Raw genomic sequence first — 17405 nt, forward strand, 5'->3', positions numbered from 1 at the left:
GTCTGCCTTTGAGGAGTTAATAAGGTGTGGGGACAAGACATCTGACCTCCTCCTTCCTGTCTTCTGACCTTCCTGCAGTCTTTGAACCCCAAGACCAGAAGCCCCCTCCACGAAGCCTTTCCTGATTCCCTCAGTCCCAGTTCAGAGGCACTCAAGCCTGGGTGTCTCAAGTGGTAAAGAATTAAGGTTGACATCAGCTCAGCCCCTTTAGAGGGTCACACACTTTTCTACATCCTTTCTCCTCTCTGAATCTCCCTCAGCAACACAGTGAGGCAGATGTGGCAATAAGCTCCCTTTTCTGAGTGTGAAAACTGAGGTTCAGATGCCTGCAGGGCCTCTTAAAGGCTCCCCAGATGGGAAGCAGCAGAGCTGGGACCCAGGCCCTCCGACGACCCCTGCTTGCAGATCTCAAGCGCTTTTCATGACTGTCCCTTCTATAAAGGCTGGAGGCACAAGGGGATGACCCTGTCCACTGAAGCATTTGGTGGGGTGGGATGGGGGTGTCAGCCAAGTCCCTGCCCCCGCCCCATCCATTCCTTCCCTCTCCACCCTCCCCAGGGCAGGCTGATTGCTGAGGTTAAGAAACACTGGCAGCATCACAGCTTGATTAGTTGTTTATTTCATTAAATGATTAACGAGGCTACATTGTTTCCCAAACGGGTGTCTAATTTGTGGGGGAAACAGCTGCAGAGGAGGAAGCTGGGTCTGACTCCTGCATCTGGGGTGGGGGTGGGGGTGGGGATGGGGGGAAGGTCCTGTACTTCCAGCCTACGGAGGCCTTAGAGGATCTTGGAAGAGCCCCATTCCCACCTCCTACTCTTTGGCTCCCCAGCCCAGAGGCACAGCCCCTCTCTGGAAAAAAGACGTCTGGCAACCCAGACCCGCAGAGGGGACTGAAATCTGTTCCCGGTGTTACTGGAAATGTATTAAACTTTGGGGGCTTCTCCAGCTGATTTATCTTCCTAATTATGTTTGCTTTAGGCGGATATTGCAATGCGTTTGCATTCCCTGAGCACGGCAGGAGAGAGGGAGGTTGGGAAAAGAGAGGGGGTGCAAACTCTGTACTTTGGCGGCTACAGGCTTGAGCCTGCTTTGGACCAAAGTCCAAAGAGGAGATGAGAAGTCACAGCCAAAAGTCCCAAGACAATGGTAAGGCGGGTGGGGGGAGGGACAGTCCTCTGAGACCAGACCCAGATCCACCTCGCTGGCCCCAGCCCTCTCCAGCACTCTTGATCCAGGACTCAGTGTCCTTACGGAGGGTCTTGGAGCCAGCCCCTCACCAGGTCTCAACTTAAGAGGATGGGGTGCCCAGTGCCCTTAAAGCTGTTCCAGAACCCTTTTTTTTTTCTTTTTGGCTTTTTAGGGCCGAACCTGCAGCATATGGAAGTTCCCAGGCTAGGGGCTGAATCAGAGCTGCAGCTGCCTGCCTACACCACAGCCATAGCAACACCTGGCCAGATCCTTAACCCACTGAGTGAGGCTAGGGATCCAACCTGCATCCTCATGGATACTAGTTGGGATGGTAACCCACTGAGCAACACTGGGAACTCTGTCCTAGAATCCTTGAGGAGACTGGCTGAGATGGACCAGGACAGGGTCCCGTAGGAGAGGGAGGACAAGGAGTGCCTCATGAGCCAGGAGTGGGGATTTCCTTTCCTGTCAAGACTGGGTGCCCCTGGATAGGAAAAGGAGAAGCTATTATTATTATTATTATTATTAATTTTCTTTTTTGGCCACCCTGTGGCATATGGAGTTCCCAGGCCAGGGATTAGATCCAACCAACCACAGCTGCGGCATTGGGGATCTTTAACCCACTGTCCTGGCCGAGGGATCGAACCTGCAAACCAGTGCTCCAAAGATGCAGCTGATCCACTTGCACCACTGGATTTTTTTTGAACTTCTTGGATTTTTTTTTCTTTTTTTAAGGAGAATGTATTTTATTGTATTTATTTATTTATTTATTCATTCATTTGCCTTTTTGCCATTTCTTGGGCCGCTCCCGCGGCATATGGAGGTTCCCAGGCTAGGGGTCTAATTGGAGCTGTAGCCGCCGGCCTACACCATAGCCACAGCAACTCAGGATCCGAGCCGCGTCTGCGACCTACACCACAGCTCAGGGCGACGCCGGATCCTTAACCCACTGAGCAAGGCCAGGGATAGAACCCGCAACCTCATGGTTCCTAGTCGGATTCATTAACCACTGCACCACAACGGGAACTCCTGAGGAGAATGTATTTTAAAGGACACATTAGAGCCAAACCCCTCAGCTCCCATCACCTCTCCCAGATAATCAGCCACCCAAAAAACAAACCTGGTCACTTCATTCTCTGCTTGAAACCACTTGTGCCCTGTCACATCCTCAGAATGAAGTCTTGGTTCCTCTGTGGGCCCTGCAGTGGCCTTGATGTGCCGACCTGCCTTGTCTTCTACCCTCTCCGCTGTTGACAGCCCCAACAATGCCACACTTTCTCATCTCCACCTGTTTGCACATGCTGTACCCTCTGCTCAGAGTGCTGTTCCAACCACTTCCCTGACTGGTAAACTTAATTCTCAAGGACCTGGCTCAGAGGACAGGCTCATGAGGCTCTAAGGAGCTCCCACAAGCCAAGGCATTCATTGCACCTGGGGTACCTCTCTTCCCCACGGGGCTGGCCTCCAAAGCCCAGAGATTGGTCCTTTGAGAATCCTAAGCCACTGTCTGGCACACTTGGTGCTTAGTACACATTTGCTGAATGAATGAGAAAGGGATGGGCTGCGAATTAGGGGGAGGGGGATCCTAGCAGATGGGAGGGTAAGGTCTCCCAGAGTGTGTCTGAAAAACTGGCTGGGGCTGGGGGAGGGGAGAGCCAAGGATGGTTCCTGGGGGAGAATGTCACCGAAAAGAGGCCAGTGGGACCAGAGCCAGGGAGGGAATACAGGACAATGTGAAACCAGACTCTGGAGAAAACAGACCAGCACTGTCTTTGCTGACAAGGGCCCTGGCCGCCCCCTCCCACTGGCTTTCCTTCTCTAGGAGGTTGGGGAGGTGTGACCCCCAACTCACAGATCTCTCCAGAATCAAGGAGCTCAGGATGGAAAGAGGGAGAGACTTGAAGAAGACTCCAGAATCAAACTACTGTCCCCTTGGGAAACTTCACTCTGCCCAGGGTCAGCTTCTGGATATGGAGGTTTTGATGCCCTCCCTCCCCCAGAACTCCCAGGGCACCAGCAGAGTCCAAGCTGAAGCTGGAGATGGCCCGGACCACTTCAGCAGGACCCCTTCCACATTAGCAGGAGGCCCCAGTTGGGCTGGGTAATGAATTGCACATCAGTCCACTTTAAAACCCTCTAATGGCTTTAGGATTGTCTGGCTCATTAGCTGAGATGAATATTCCCAAGATAGCTCACTCTCCCACTTCTGGCTCCTAAAAGGACACTGCTGATCCAACCCACAGCTTTTTCCTGTACGTCATCTGTGGGCATCAACAGTTTATCCTGAAGTCTAACTTTCACTCCTGCTGCTGGAGACTGGTAGATTGTTTCGTTTTTTGGTGTTTGTTTTAATTAATTAATTAATTTATTTTGTCTTTTCGAGGGCCATTCCCATGGCATATGGAGGTTCCCAGGTTAGGGGTCGTATTAGAGTTGCAGCCACCAGCCTACGCCAGAGCCACAGCATCTTGGGATCCGAGCCACCTCTGTGACCTACACCATAGCTCACAGCAACGCTGGATCCTTAACCCACTGATCAAGGCCAGGGATCAAACCCGCAACCCCATGGTTCCTAGTCGGATTTGTTAACCACTGCGCTATGACGGGAACTCCTGTTTTATTTTTTTATTATCTTTTTTTTTTTTTTTTTTAGGGCTGCACCTACAGCATATGGAGTTTCCAAGGCCAGGGGTCGAATTGGAGCTGTAGACGCTGGGCTACGTCACAGCCACAGCAATGCCAGATCTGAGCCGAGCCTTCGACCTACACCACAGCTCACAGCAATACCGGATCCTTAACTCACTGAATGAGGCCAAGGACCCAATCGGCGTCCTCGTGCATACTCGCTGGGTTCATTAACTGCTGAGCCACGATAGGAACTCCTGTTTTGTTTTGTTTTTGTTTTCCTTTAGAAAGCAACCAAACTAAAGCCACAGCAGTTTTCCATGGACACGGGCTTTATTTGGGGACTGTTGGGGGATGGGAGAGAGGGAGCTAGGACTGGTGGGTAGTTGGGGGTAAAGGCTTCTCAACTTGCTTTTGAATTTAATGCATGTTGCCTGGAGGTTAGGATGAGTGAGAACAGCTGTAGATGTGAGGGGCAAGGAAGAGGGAAGCTCAGAGAATGGACACTTTCCTTAGGGGAGGAAGCCAGGGCCAGGATATGGGGACTGAAGGTGGGGAGGGAAGGCACCCTTCATTTACTGAGACTCAACCAAGGTCACTGCTTGATGCCAGCTGTCCCCCCGCCCCCACCCCATCCCATCCCAGCTCCCAGCCCAGATGCCTCCCTGCTAGTGCCCTCAACTTGCCATGGAGAGGAGCAGAATGAGGACGCGGGGAGTGGCGGCACTCTTGTCTCCAGCTCCCCTGCCCAAGGGAATTGTTCACACACTGGCCTTGAAGTCCCAGCCAGAATCAGGAGGTCAGGAAGCCAGGGGCCAGCAGGGGAACAAGTGTGCCCTACGCCTCCCCGCCTCACACTCTGGCCCACCAGGCCCCTCACATGAGGTTGCAGCTCTTGGCTCTATCCTTGTGTATCTCGCCCTCGCTCCCGGTCCCGTTGCCCCGCTCTGGCCGTCCTGCCAGCTGAGTGGAACGCTGCAGTCCCCGGCGCGAGTCAGTTCGGCGCAGCTGCCTGTGGCCACGGCCGAGGGAAGCCACCGTGGCCACGTGGAAGACATCTCTGACGCTGCGCTCGGAGGATCGGGAGGAGCACTCCACGTAGGACACAGCGCCCACCTGCTTGGCCAGTACAGTGCCCTAGAAGGATGGAGTGCATGGAGAGAGTTAGGGGGCTTAGCCAGCAGCTCATGAAGGGGCAGGGAAGCTGAGGGTGGGGGTGGGGGTGTCAAGGGATCGGGTCAGAGGTCAGAGGCCAGGGCAAGGGATTAGCCAAACAGGGTGTTTTCAAATCGGAGACTGAGAGGGGCAGAGGCAGGAGGTCTAGGCTGTGACTAGGTCAGAGGGGAAGGGTCCCACCTGCTCATGTGTAACAGGGATAAGCCTCTGCTTGGACAGCTCCCTCAGTGTGGCCAGGTCGGTCCGCATGTCCAGTTTACAGCCAACCAGCACAACCTTGGCATTGGGGCAAAACTCCTGAGTCTCCCCTTGCCACTATTGGGAGGAAGAAAACAGAGTGATGCAGGGGTAGAAGGAAGCACAGCGTGAACCCTTGCTCACAGCATGCAGAAGCCATGCACGGGGTTCTCCCATGTGTGAGCAAGGAGGTAGGAATGGTGGGCTTGGGCTGGAAGCAGGAAGGAGTGTGGGAGAAGGGGAGGAGCTGAGGGCTGGGGTAGGTGGGGTAGGGCCCCGTTTCTACCTCAGTGGCCACGAAGTTTCTGCCAGCCTGGAACCTTCCCATTCCCCCTCTTTTCCAAATTTGCTCCTAGGAGCAGACCCGTCTCGCCCTCCCCTCCCACACCAGGACCTGGGGCTCGCTTAGCTGACTTCGGTACATTCACCATGGACTTTTCTCATGGAAATAGGGGTCTGGAGAGGAGACCACAGGGTCCTGAGCTCCTGCAGCAGCATTCCCACCCCCTCCATCTGGGGCTCCCACACCCAAGGAGACAGGGAGGGTGGACAAGGAATCCCTTGTGTCCTTCTCCTTCTTGTCCCCCATTGCCCCGTGACGCCATATCCAGCTCTGAGGACTGATTTCCAGGCAGTCAGGAGTGGATGGAGAAGGATGAGAGCCTCACACACTCTCCAGCTGATGGCCATGCTCAGCTGTAACTCCCTCCTCCTGGCTCATGTTGTGTCAGGACCGTGGTTTCTGGTCCCCCTCAGTTTAGCTGTCCTGCTTCCCCAGGCTCCCACCTTCTTGAGGACATTGTCCAGTGTTTCTGGTCGGCTAATGTCGAAGCAGATGAGCACAGCATCCGAATCAGGGTAGGCCAGAGGCCGGACATTATCATAGTAAGAAGAACCTGAGAGAAGACAGGGAGGGAGGGGACAGACGAGGATCCTGAGCGTGCGGAAGGCCAGGAAGGGAATGGGAGATCTTAGCCATCCTGTCAGGGGAGTCTGAGCAGAGAATGGAAAAGAGCAGGGATTACTACCCATCAAGGAGTCTGTGTTTCTCTAAGAAGGGGAGAGCAGACAGAGGAGAGGTCAGGTGGCAGAAAAAAAGCTCTCCACTTCCCCAGGGGTTTCTCTAAAAGTAATCATTCTTAATCTTTTCTGAGCCCTTGAGAAGCTCATGAAATCTCTCAACATTCTCACAAAATGTTGAATGTGCTTTCTGGGCTTGGACAGACATCTTCCAAAGCCCTCCAGGGGAGCCAAGTAAAAATTTAAAACAAACAAACAATAAAACCCTCGCCTTTTTTGGAGGAGGGGAAGGGGCAGGGGTAGAACTCTCCCACCCTCTGAGGACTTGAGCTCAGATTTCCATAATTCAGTCTAAAGAAGCAGTTCCGGAGTTCCCGTCGTGGCGCAGTGGTTAACGAATCCGACTAGGAACCATGAGGTTGCGGGTTCGGTCCCTGCCCTTGCTCATGTGGGTTAAGGGTCCGGCGTTGCCGTGAGCTGTGGTGTAGGTCGCAGGCGCGGCTCGGATCCCTCGTTGCTGTGGGTCTGGCGTAGGCCGGTGGCTACAGCTCCGATTCAACCCCTAGCCTGGGAACCTCCATATGCCGCGGGAGCGGCCCAAGAAATAGCAAAAAGACAAAAAAAAAAAACAAAACAAAACAGCAGTTCCCCATCCCCCACCCCAAGAAATTCTAAATATCTTTCCTAAACCTAGCCCTATCTCTTAAGAAACATGTTCAAAATAAAAGCCATTCCATCCCAACTTTCCAAGGTAGACGGAATCCAGCTGAGGCATCGGATACTGGGCCTTTTCTCCTTTGGGACAAGGTTTCTGTGTGTCTCTGAAAGCTCTGCCTCAGTTTCCCCGGCTTTAAACAGGACATTGATTTTCCTTCCTCCTGGAATTGGATGGACTGGCTGGGCTGACCTGGAGACTAAGGGTCTAGCCCAGGGAGGAGTCAGGGTGACCCCAAGGGATTTGGCTACCTGAAGTGTCCCACATGTTGAGCTCAATGCGGCGCTTGTCGATCTCAAAGCTGGCGGTGTAGTTCTCAAACACGGTGGGGACATAACTCTGCAGACACGGATGGGTCAAGATGAGATCCTCCCGTCCTCACCCAGGCAAATGCCCTCCTCACTCCCACACCCCGTGCAGCCCAGCCCCAGGACACAAGTTGGTCGGACGCTGGGCAGAGGGGAGATCTTGGGAGCGGCTGCCTCAGCGGAATCTCTGCTAGTCCCTTAAGGCCCTAGTTCTTCCCTGCTCCAAAGCTCAGGACCCTCGACATTCCCCTAGCGCCCCCTCCGGGATCCTCTGGTTCTCCCAAGCCCCATTCATCTCACCCTGCTCCCCAATTGCTCCCACCCCAAACCTCTGCAGTCCTTCCAGAAAACCCAACGCCTTCCCCAGTCCTCCAAGCCCCTCTCTCTGGATCCCTGGTTACCCCAGCACCCATTTCCGTCCGTCCCCCAGGCCCCAGTCACCCACTCCCGCGGCCTCAGCGCCCCCCACACAAGACGTCGGTTCCTCACCCCGGGGTAGGCGTCCTTGGCGAACACCTGCAGCAGCGCCGTCTTGCCGCACTCTGCGTCCCCCACCACCACAATCTTGCAGCGGCCGCTCTGCCCCTCCATAGTCCCGGCTACGCGCCGGCCCCCTGCGCAGCCCCCCTCCCTGGCCCCGCTGCCGCCTCCCCCGCCGCTGCAGCTGCAGCCGCTCGGGCCGCCGACACCGGCATCTCCCGGGCCCGCGCCGAGCCCCCGCCCGGGGCCGCGGCCCCCCCTCCGCCCCGCCCCCAGCCCGGCGGCCGCGCCCCCGGCCCCGCCTCCCTCCCGCGCTGCCGGGGGGCGGGGCCCGAGGAGCGGGGCGGGGTCCGAGGGAAACCGCGGCCCAGAAGCAGGATTCTAGCGTGCGGGTGTGATCCGAGGGGCCCCGGCGGGTTTGGGACAGTCTGAGCCTCGTTATTTGACTGACTTGACTTCCTTGGGGATAGAGGCAAGGAGGAGTTCGGGGAAAGTTCTGAGGGGTATGGTGGGAGGTTTGGGCCTTCTGCGTGCTCACGCGTGGTCGCCGGCGTGGTAGTTCGGACACGCGCGGGGGGCAGCCATCCACTTTCCTAACAGGAGGGGGCGCGAGAAGGTAGGGGGAAAAGGAAGTCTTTTTGGTTCGGTTTCTCTCCTCCACTCTCAAGTCCTGCAGGGAGTCCTGGGAATGTATAGGCATGGACTCCAACGCACTCACCCAGACAATGGTGACGTCATGGCTTTCCGTTCCCATGGTAACGGACAGCTTAGTCTGGGGCTGCAGTGATTTAACTGCGGGCCCGGAGTAGCAGGAAAACGTGGACTGAGTTTCTCTAGCCAAGCAGAGTGGAAAGTTTGGGGGAAGCTGCGTCCTCTGGTGGATGCTTCGGGGAGAAGGAGATTGGGAGAAGGAAGAAGCTAGAACTGCCCAGAGTGACAGCCCTGTGGGAGCCAGAGACAAATGCTAAAGTCACTTCAGGCTTGATTTGGAGTCTAACAATAATCAAACCTCTATTTTGCATTCGCGTGGCATTTTTTACCTTTTAAAAGCGCTTGGCCACAATCGCAGCATGTAGAAGTTCCTGGGCCGGGGGTCGAACCTGACCGGCAGTTGCAGCCTGCTCGGGATCCTTAACCCGCTGAGCCACAGGGGAACTTCCTAAAAGCGCTTCTTTAAGTAGAGAATACAGGATTTAATTTTATCTTTACCCTATAAAGATAACTAGAGCAAGCAACATTATCACCATTTTGCAAGAAGGGACAACTGAAGCACAATGCTTTAACAAAGTCAGCTGGCTCTGTCACTCTGCTCCAAGTTTGTCACTGCAAGACCATACGGAATGGGTCACCTAAGGGTAGAGTCAGAGCCTAAGGAACAACTTGGTTTGGGTTCCACTCCACAGGTGGCTGGCTCCCTCCATCAAATTTAAGCTCAGTTTTGGGGATCGTCCTTCAGACTGTCTCAATATATTTATAACTTATTTATTATGAGTAAATAATTAACTCGCGGCCTTCATGATCCCAAGAATGGCCTCGCGTGGGTCGTCCCCCTCATCTCCACCTTTCGCGCTCCCGCGGCACACGCAAGGTGGCCCTGGCCCTTTAAGTCTGAGCGCGAGGCCCCGCCCCCGTCTCAGCGCCCCGCCCCTCCCGCTCGCAATCCGCTGCCCTAGCAAGTCCTGACGCGCCCCGCCTTTCCCCGCGTTGCACTCTCGGTCCAGCTGTGCGCGCACTTCGGCGGTCCCAGCCATGTCTGCCGAGAGAGAGGTAGCCGAGGCGGCCACTGTGGTGGCGACAACTGAAGCAGGGGCTGGAGAAGATGCCTCTTCGCAGCTCCCGAAGGCGGAGACAGCCGGCGACTCCCAGCCACCGGCGGTCTCCGAGGGAGCCGATTCACCGCCGCTGCCACCGCTGCGCTGCCTGGTACTCACTGGCTTCGGCGGCTACGACAAGGTGAAGCTGCAGAGCCGGCCGGCCGCACCCCCGGCCCCCGGGCCGGGCCAGCTGACGCTTCGCGTCAAGGCCTGCGGGCTCAACTTTGCTGACCTTATGGCCCGGCAGGGGCTGTACGACCGGCTGCCGCCTCTGCCCATTACTCCGGGCATGGAGGGCGCGGGTGTGGTGATCGCCGTGGGCGAGGGAGTCGAAGACCGCAAGGTGAGCGGGGCCAGCGCAGGACTGGGCAGGGCAGAGAGAAGCTGCGCAGGCCAGGGGGCAGCGGGGCAAGAGTGGGCGGGCGCCGGGGGTGTGGCAGGACGGGGGAAACTGGCATGGACTCTGGTAGACGGGCATGGAAGGCGTAGGAAAGGAGCCTGTGCTCTGAGGCTCCTGGAAAACTGGATTTATATTTGGGGGTAGAGGTTTCAGATGGAGTAATTGCCTCTTTCCCAAACATTTTAATTGTGGCCGCCGCCCAAAAGCGACGGCGGTGGTTGTGGGTGGGTGGTGGGAAACAATAAGGCGCCTGTGCGCATGCGCACAATGACCTCTACGGCCCCCTCCCATCACCAGTAAAACCTATCCTGTACCCCTGCCCACCAAACACTCTGTAGGTAATCGTGATCTGTGACTCTGAGCGACCATTGGTGCCTTTTTCCCCAAGGGAGTTTGAAGAGCTATGTAGTCGGGGTTGGGCGGGGGCGCATGGCCCTGCCAGGGCCCTGGTCACATGCAGCCCCGTGGTCTGTGGGAGTGCGAGGCGGCCCCTCCCGAGCAGGGCCATAGAGACAGACACGCCCGTCATGGAGGAGAGGGAGCCTGCCACCCCCGCCACTGCCCCCACCCTCACTCCGGCCTTACACTGCCAGGCTGATCTCGGGGAAAGCGGGAAGGGGGTAAGGGTGGGGACGGGGGGGGGGGTGCGAGATTGGGTGTCTGTGTCTTTGTCTTGGCCTGTCTCCTTGTCTGGTGACTCAGCGAGCGGACCACGACCCCGGGCCGCCCTAGGGAACTTTGCGCGGAACCCGCCTCTGCCTTCTGCGTAGAGGACCCTCGCCTCGAAAACCCGGCCTGTGCCCGTTTGGACTGAGGAGGGGGGTGTGGCACCGTGAGCAGGTTGGCCCAGCTCTGCCGGTCTGCGTCTCTTTTTTGTTTATCGTTAATCTTGGCCACAACCCCGGACACCAGAGAGTTCCAAATAACCAACTTTTGGAGAGCCCCAGGGTGAGGCCTTTGCACGTCATTTGTTTAGGGGTTTCTTTCAAATCAGGTCCCTGCAAGAGAGACGCATCAAATCGCAGACTTCATCTTGCCAGACCTGGGGGTCCCAGATCCCAGAGCTGAAATTCTTGGATTTATTGAACAGGCAAACATCACCTTCCTAGTTAAAGGGCTTCTCCCTGAGTTTAGCTCTTGCCCCACCCTTTCCACTGACTTCTAAATAACCCCACTGTGAGAAGATGCCAAGAGGAATTTTTTTTTTTTTTTTGTAGGGGGTGCTGGAGGGAATTGTAGTTCATGTTACTGTTGAAGGCCAACCACCTAACCTCTTCTCCCCACACTTTCCGCTTCATAAATACAGGATATCCTGTCCAGGGCAAGAATCTGATGTAAGAGGCTGGATTCTGTGGAGAGAGCCCTCCCTCCCTCCCTCCTGATATCTGGGCTGGGGAGGGGTCATGAGACTGTCCTGTGATGGGCTGAGGGGTAGGCATTAGCCTGGGTAAGTGGACCTTGTTTGGGGCCAAACCTGGGACTGGCCACCACCTGGACTGACCACTATACTTTTCCAGCTCTCCTGGGGTTATTTCTGAGTCTGATAGTCCTGAGTCCTGGGGTGAGATGCTTCCATGCCCCAGGCCTCATCTCAGGCCAGTGCTTACAGAAAAAAATCCTAGCCTGCCCTCAGTACTCCTCCTCAGTGGAGCGTGGGGGCTTGAGGACACGAAAAAGGGTATGTGTGGGAGTCCCATTCTCCTGCCCCTTGGATCCCAAGTCTCGTTAATATACAGAATTCCCATCATTCCTGGCAGGGACCAAGACAGACTCCATTGTCCCAGAACAGCACCCACACCTCCCTCTCCATGCTCTTCAGAGAACCATGAGAGGCCTTCCTCCTGAAACTGCCTCCTTTCTCCCATCCTCCCCTTGCCCCCAGTTGTTCAAATGGAGGGGAAAGTTCTGTTTTCTCTGCTTCCTTTCCCTCCTGCAAGAGGGCTCTTGTGCAGGTGGCTGAGGCTGTGGGGAAGTCGGGGTGTGCGGGGGTGGGGGGATGCCTTTTCCTGATGTGTGGGATTGTGTAGCTCATGTCTGGGTGATGGTTCTTTCTGAGCTCCCCAATACTTCTCCTGAGGTAACTGCACCCAGCCCTAACTGCTCAGAAACCTTTACCTGTGGTTAAGTATGGCCCTTACCACATACTACGCTCTTCCTTCAGTTATTGGATTGGTGACCACTCCTTGCTACTCGTATCATCATCGTTGTCATTGTCATTATTATGAGCTAACACTAAGTTCTTACCATGTGCCAGACATTAGGCTAAAAATCACTGAATGATTTTTTTGCCACTTAACCCTCATCAACCACCCCATTTTACAGATGGGAAAACTAGGGCTTAGAAAGTTTAGATAGGAGGTCCCATTGTGGCACAATGGTTAACGAATCCGACTAGGAACCATGAGGTTGTGGGTTCAGTCCCTGGCCTTGCTCAGTAGGTTAAGGATCCAGCATTGCCGTGAGCTGTGGTGTAGGTTGCAGATGCAGCTTGAATCCCTTGTTGCTGTGGCTCTGGCGTAGGCCAGTGGCTACAGCTCTGATTCGACCCCTAGCCTGGGAACCTCCCTATGCCTCGGGAAGCAGCCCTAGAAAAGGCAAAAAGACAAAAAAAAAAGGAAGTTTAGATAATTTTTATTTGTCCCAGGTTATGCTATCAGTAAGCAGTGGAGCCCCCCCCCCCCCCACCTTTTTTAACCAAAGCAGTTTGCTCTCTTTACCAATACTTCATGTTGCCCGAACTAATGTATTCAGGGACCTTACCCAAGAGTAAAGTGTAAGATCTGTAAGATGGAGATAAGGATGGTATCTTCCTCAGAGAGCTAGTGTGAGGATTAATTGACTATTTATATGTAAAGCACTTACAAGAGGACTTGGCCCTTGATAAGTAGTCAGTAGAGGTAAATTGTTATTGTTTGATGATATTATTATTATTACCATTATTATGAGTACTGCTGCTGCTTGTCCTATTACTTCATTGCCAGGAAGAGGGCCCTGTGCACAGTAGAAAGTCATAAAAAGTCATAAATTGCCAGTGAGTGAATGAATGGGTAACTGAATGATGCTCTTTCCATTCTTTTTTTTTTTTTTAATTGAAGTATAGTTGATGTATGGTGTCGTGTTAGTTTGTGGTGTATAGCAAAGTGATTTATTTCTTTTTCCATTCTTCAAGGTAGGGGACCGGGTGATGGTGTTGATCCGGTCAGGCATGTGGCAGGAGGAAGTGACTGTGCCTTCAGCCCATACCTTTCTGATGCCTGAGGCTATGACCTTTGAAGAAGCTGCTGCCTTGCTGGTCAATTATATCACAGCCTACATGGTCCTCTTTGACTTTGGCAACCTACGGCCTGGCCACAGCGTCTTGGTACACATGGCTGCAGGTGACAGGCACCCTCCATTTAGCCCCCTTCTTTAGCCCTCCCAGATTTCCTTCCAGGCCCCTTCCCTGCTGCATTTCTGGACTGTTGTCATGGCAACACCAGCTGCCTTGGCCTGTGGCGCCCAGAGGCCTCTGCAGTGCTGTTGCCATGGTAACATTCAGGCACCAGGTCCAGCCTGGTGTGCTAGCCATAGCAACATGCCCTCGCCCTGCACCCGCTCCTTGCCAGCCACCCTTCCCCCAATTCTCAGTCTTAGAAATTAGACATGGGATGGGGGTGAAGCCTCAAGACAAGCCCAGGCAAAATGAAGGTGGTGGGGTGGTTCCTTGAGAGGCAAGAATGGAGGGTGGTAGCTGGGTGACTCCATATCCCCACCTTATGAAATTGTCTTGCTTTAGGGGGTGTGGGGATGGCTGCCCTGCAGCTGTGCCGTACAGTGGAGAATGTGACGGTGTTTGGAACGGCCTCAGCCAGCAAGCATGAGGTGCTAAAGGAGAACGGAGTCACACACCCCATCGACTACCACACGACTGACTACGTAGAGGAGATCAAGAAGATCTCCCCCAAAGGTGGGGTCAGGGTGTGGGAAGGGGTAGGATGGCATGGGGCAGAGAGGGTCTTCAGATCTGTGGATCCTAATGCTGTTCCTGGGCCCCCTACTCTGCAACAGGAGTGGACATCGTCATGGACCCTCTGGGTGGGTCAGATACTGCCAAGGGCTACAACCTCCTCAAGCCCATGGGCAAAGTGATCATTTATGGTGAGTTAGTGGGCCGGGATGGAGGGGAAGATAGGGGAAGCTGGGTGGGTCTGAGGAGTGGGATATACGGGCCTGGGGCTTTTGAATGCAGAAGGAGGGGGCAGGGATGATGGTTAAGACGGTCCTGGCCAGCTGCTTCCTGGGTGCAGCTACTGTCCTTCCTGGGTGCAGCTACTGTCCTTCTCTTTCATGAGTCATAGCAAGTTCTGTGTTCTCTCTGTTTTCTTGTTGAGGATTATTCCTGATGCAGTATCAACTAGTCTGCTTTCCTCTGTTCTACTTCCTGGGCTTCTTGGGCAAGCTGCATTTTCTTTTTCTTTTTTACTTTTTTACTTTTTTTGGCCACATCTGTGCCATATTGAAGTTCCCAGGCCAGGGATTGAATCTGAGCCACAGCTGTGGCAATGCTGGATCCTTATACTGTACCGGCCTGGGGATCGAACCTGTGACTCCACAGAGACAACATTGGATCCTTAACTTGCTGTTCATAGCAGTGAACTCCTGCATTTTCATTTATAAAACTACTTCCCAGAGTTCCTGTTGTGGCTCAGCGGGTTACAAACCCGACTAGTATCCACGAGGATGCAGGTTCGATCCCTGGCCTTGCTAAGTGGGTTAAGAATCCAGCATTTCCATGAGCTGTGGTGTAGGTCTCATACATGGCTCGAACCTGGAGTTGCTGTGGCTGTGGCATAGGTCCCCAGCTGCAGCTCTGATTTGATGCTGAGTCTGGGAACTTCTGTATGCCATGGGTGTGGCCCTAAAAATCAAAATAATAAAATAAAAAAATAAAAATAAAAAACTACTTCCCAGAGTTCCCATTGTGGTGCAGCGAAAATGAATCTGACTAGGAACTATGAGGTTATGAGTTCAATCCATGGCCTCCCTCAGTGGGTTAAGCATCTGGCATTGCCGTGAGCTGTGGTATAGGTCGTAGACGTGGCTCGGATCCTGCGTTGCTGTGGCTGTGGTGTAAGCCAGCAGGTGTAGCTCCGATTCGACCCCTAGCCTGGGAATCTCCACAAGCCGCGAGTGTGGCCCTAAAAAACAAAAAACAAACGAACTACTTCCCACCAAAAATAAACAAATAAATAAAGATTAGAGCAATTTTTGAGTCAGCTAGAATCCATCCAGGCCAGCAGGTGGGAGGTTCTCCTGTAACTCCCCAGCGCCAGTATGGGTAATTGTAAGAGGCCTACAGAAGGCAGATGTGCATGGATCCAGACATGCAGGTGTGTATCTGGCACCTGGATTCACAGGCTGTGTCTCCTCATCCTTCAGGAATGGCCAACTTGCTGACGGGTCCCAAGCGGAACCTGATGGCCCTGGCGCGCACGTGGTGGAATCAGTTCAGCGTGTCGGCTCTGCAGCTGCTGCCGGCCAACCGAGCTGTGTGCGGCTTCCACCTGGGCTACCTGGATGGCGAGGTGGAGCTGGTCAGTGGTGTGGTGGCCCGCCTCGTGGCTCTGTACAACCAGGGCCACATCAAACCCCGTATCGACTCCGTGTGGCCCTTTGAGAAGGTGAGTGTGATGCCTCTGCAGGAAGGGCCTGGGTAGACCCATGAAGGCTGGGATCCCAGGGGGCGGAGCGGGGGGTGGGGGGGGGATTCCTGGGAAGAGGAGGGCTGGGTCCTTTAGGCTGGCTCCCCGGAGGGGCCAAATGGTGCCGGGAGCAGAGTCTCGTCTTCCTCCCCAGGTGGCGGATGCCATGAGGCAGATGCAGGAGAAGAAGAACATAGGCAAAGTCCTCCTAGTGCCTGGACCGGAGAAGGAGAACTAGGCTGGGGGCTGGGAGACCCCTGGGGCCCAGGAAGAGAGAAGCTGGGAAGCCATGTGCTGTTGGCCACCAGATCCTCGCGGTTCATCCTCCATCACAATGCGCTGCCCTCTCTTCCCCAAAGGTCTCCGTGGTGATGACAGCCCCCCAACCCCCAACCTGTTCTCTCTCTTTAGTCAGGGCCTCCCCCTCCCCCCTTCCTGCCCTCCAAAGGGGTTGGGAAGTGACCACTTGGATGTCTGGGCCCTTCCAAGGGGACAGGGAGGGTCAGAGGGAGGCTGGCCGCTTCCTGCTCCCACCCTTTCCCCCCGGGCCTGCTGTGCTGCTTTTGTGCCAAGGTTAGCCAATCCCTTCCCGTCCAGTTCCGGTGTGCTTCCGTCTCCGCCTCATCTCCCCTCCTGCCCCTGCCCCACACCTCCCCAAAGAATCGAAATGTCAGCTCAGGATATGGGGCCAGTCTGTGTGAATCCAGCATGTCCCTCTGTCGCCCCTAGTGTCCCTTCGACTTGGGCCAGCCAGCGCCCACCTTGTCCCATGGCCTCGTCCTCGTGTCTCCAACTTCTTGAGCACAATCGGGCTTCTCCCACCTCCAGAGGTCCTGCCGCTCTCAACCAGGGGTACCTCTTCCAGCAGGGGTGGAAGTCAGCTCTGCACCCCTAGGTCACCGCTCTGTGGGAGGGACATGGAGCCCCCTCACCTTTCACTGAGTTCTCTGGATTTGTTCTCAGTGCCTTAGCAGTGGAAACCTTGCTAGGGTATGTGGGGCTCCCTGTCTCACACCCCCGTCCCCCCGTCCTCCCCAGTGCCTTCCTTGTTCTGCTGGAGCTGGGGTTTTGCTGCTCCCCAGTCCCACGACACTGCCAAAAATCTGCGTGTGTGCCGGTGGGCCCATGCCATGTCCTGTCTCTGGGGCTGTCGTTTCTCTGTGGTGGTTGAGGAGAAAGAGGCGGGGAAGCTTTCTCAGCCTTGCAGCTAAGTGTGGCATTTACCAGCCAGAGCTCTGAGAGGCAATGCCATCTGTCTCTTATTCTGGGACCAAAGTAAAAATCAAAGCACATTCCCCATGTAGTCAAGGGAGGCCCACTGCCTTCTCAGAGCAGGGAGGCAGCTTTTCAAACTCAGCCCCAAACTTTGTTTACATGGGTGGGGAGATGGAACAGGGGATCAAAACAGGGGTTTAGGACCTGGGCCACTGGAACCAAAGTGGAGACTTCCTGGGGGTAGGGGCCTGAGTCCCTGGAATTAGGGAGGGTTATTGCCCGAGCCATTGCCAATGGGAGGGAGGGGAGGGGCCCCGCCCGTCATCGTCTGAATGAGGCCTAAACGTGTGAAGTTCGAGTTTCGGCTTTTGTGTACCCACCCCCATTACCGAAGCTGCCTTTGTGTTTGTGTCAATAAAAAGCCAAACCCTCGGTCCTGGATGTTGCCTGTGATAGTGGAGGGGAGGGTTAGGTGGTACGAGGCTAGTGCTGATAGTGGAAGGCTGGGGTTTCTCCCTCCTGCCAGCCTCCTTCCATGCCCTG

At 54.9% G+C, this 17405-nt stretch overlaps 3 protein-coding genes across 3 annotated transcripts; 1 reads left to right on the forward strand and 2 right to left on the reverse strand.

Moving 5' to 3' along the window:
• Positions 1-4130: 4130 nt before the first annotated feature.
• RND2 (Rho family GTPase 2) lies at positions 4131-8013 on the reverse strand. Its single transcript, XM_047757211.1, has 5 exons — positions 7762-8013; positions 7216-7303; positions 6016-6125; positions 5173-5307; positions 4131-4953 (listed from the first exon to the last, which is right to left on the reverse strand). Exons 1-5 carry the CDS (start codon positions 7861-7863, stop codon positions 4693-4695), a joined length of 696 nt encoding a protein of 231 aa, XP_047613167.1. The 5' UTR covers positions 7864-8013; the 3' UTR covers positions 4131-4692.
• On the reverse strand, positions 7872-9252 carry LOC125113835 (paired mesoderm homeobox protein 2B-like). Its single transcript, XM_047756787.1, has 2 exons — positions 8471-9252; positions 7872-8345 (listed from the first exon to the last, which is right to left on the reverse strand). The coding sequence occupies exons 1-2, from the start codon at positions 8504-8506 to the stop codon at positions 7872-7874; spliced, it is 510 nt and encodes a 169-aa protein (XP_047612743.1). The 5' UTR covers positions 8507-9252.
• A 166-nt stretch (positions 9253-9418) lies between these two features.
• VAT1 (vesicle amine transport 1) lies at positions 9419-17294 on the forward strand. The gene is made up of 6 exons (XM_047757209.1): positions 9419-9909; positions 13136-13343; positions 13742-13912; positions 14014-14103; positions 15385-15626; positions 15802-17294. The coding sequence occupies exons 1-6, from the start codon at positions 9502-9504 to the stop codon at positions 15883-15885; spliced, it is 1203 nt and encodes a 400-aa protein (XP_047613165.1). The 5' UTR covers positions 9419-9501; the 3' UTR covers positions 15886-17294.
• Positions 17295-17405: the final 111 nt, after the last annotated feature.

The sequence above is a fragment of the Phacochoerus africanus genome, chromosome 14, assembly GCF_016906955.1.
Source record: "Phacochoerus africanus isolate WHEZ1 chromosome 14, ROS_Pafr_v1, whole genome shotgun sequence".
NCBI lineage: Eukaryota > Metazoa > Chordata > Mammalia > Artiodactyla > Suidae > Phacochoerus > Phacochoerus africanus.

Excerpts from the sequence above, each read along its gene's own strand:
- RND2 (XM_047757211.1), bottom strand. The coding sequence starts at position 7,863 with ATGGAGGGGCAGAGCGGCCGCTGCAAGATTGTGGTGGTGGGGGACGCA. Across the intron at positions 7,304-7,761 it reads CCAAGGACGCCTACCCCGGG|AGTTATGTCCCCACCGTGTT; the intron begins GTGAGGAACCGA and ends CCGTGTCTGCAG. Across the intron at positions 4,954-5,172 it reads TCCCTGTTACACATGAGCAG|GGCACTGTACTGGCCAAGCA; the intron begins GTGGGACCCTTC and ends CCATCCTTCTAG.
- LOC125113835 (XM_047756787.1), bottom strand. The coding sequence starts at position 8,506 with ATGGGAACGGAAAGCCATGACGTCACCATTGTCTGG. Across the intron at positions 8,346-8,470 it reads ATGACGTCACCATTGTCTGG|GAAAGTGGATGGCTGCCCCC; the intron begins GTGAGTGCGTTG and ends CCCTCCTGTTAG.
- VAT1 (XM_047757209.1), top strand. The coding sequence starts at position 9,502 with ATGTCTGCCGAGAGAGAGGTAGCCGAGGCGGCCACTGTGGTGGCGACA. Across the intron at positions 9,910-13,135 it reads AGGGAGTCGAAGACCGCAAG|GTAGGGGACCGGGTGATGGT; the intron begins GTGAGCGGGGCC and ends CCATTCTTCAAG. Across the intron at positions 13,913-14,013 it reads CAAGAAGATCTCCCCCAAAG|GAGTGGACATCGTCATGGAC; the intron begins GTGGGGTCAGGG and ends ACTCTGCAACAG.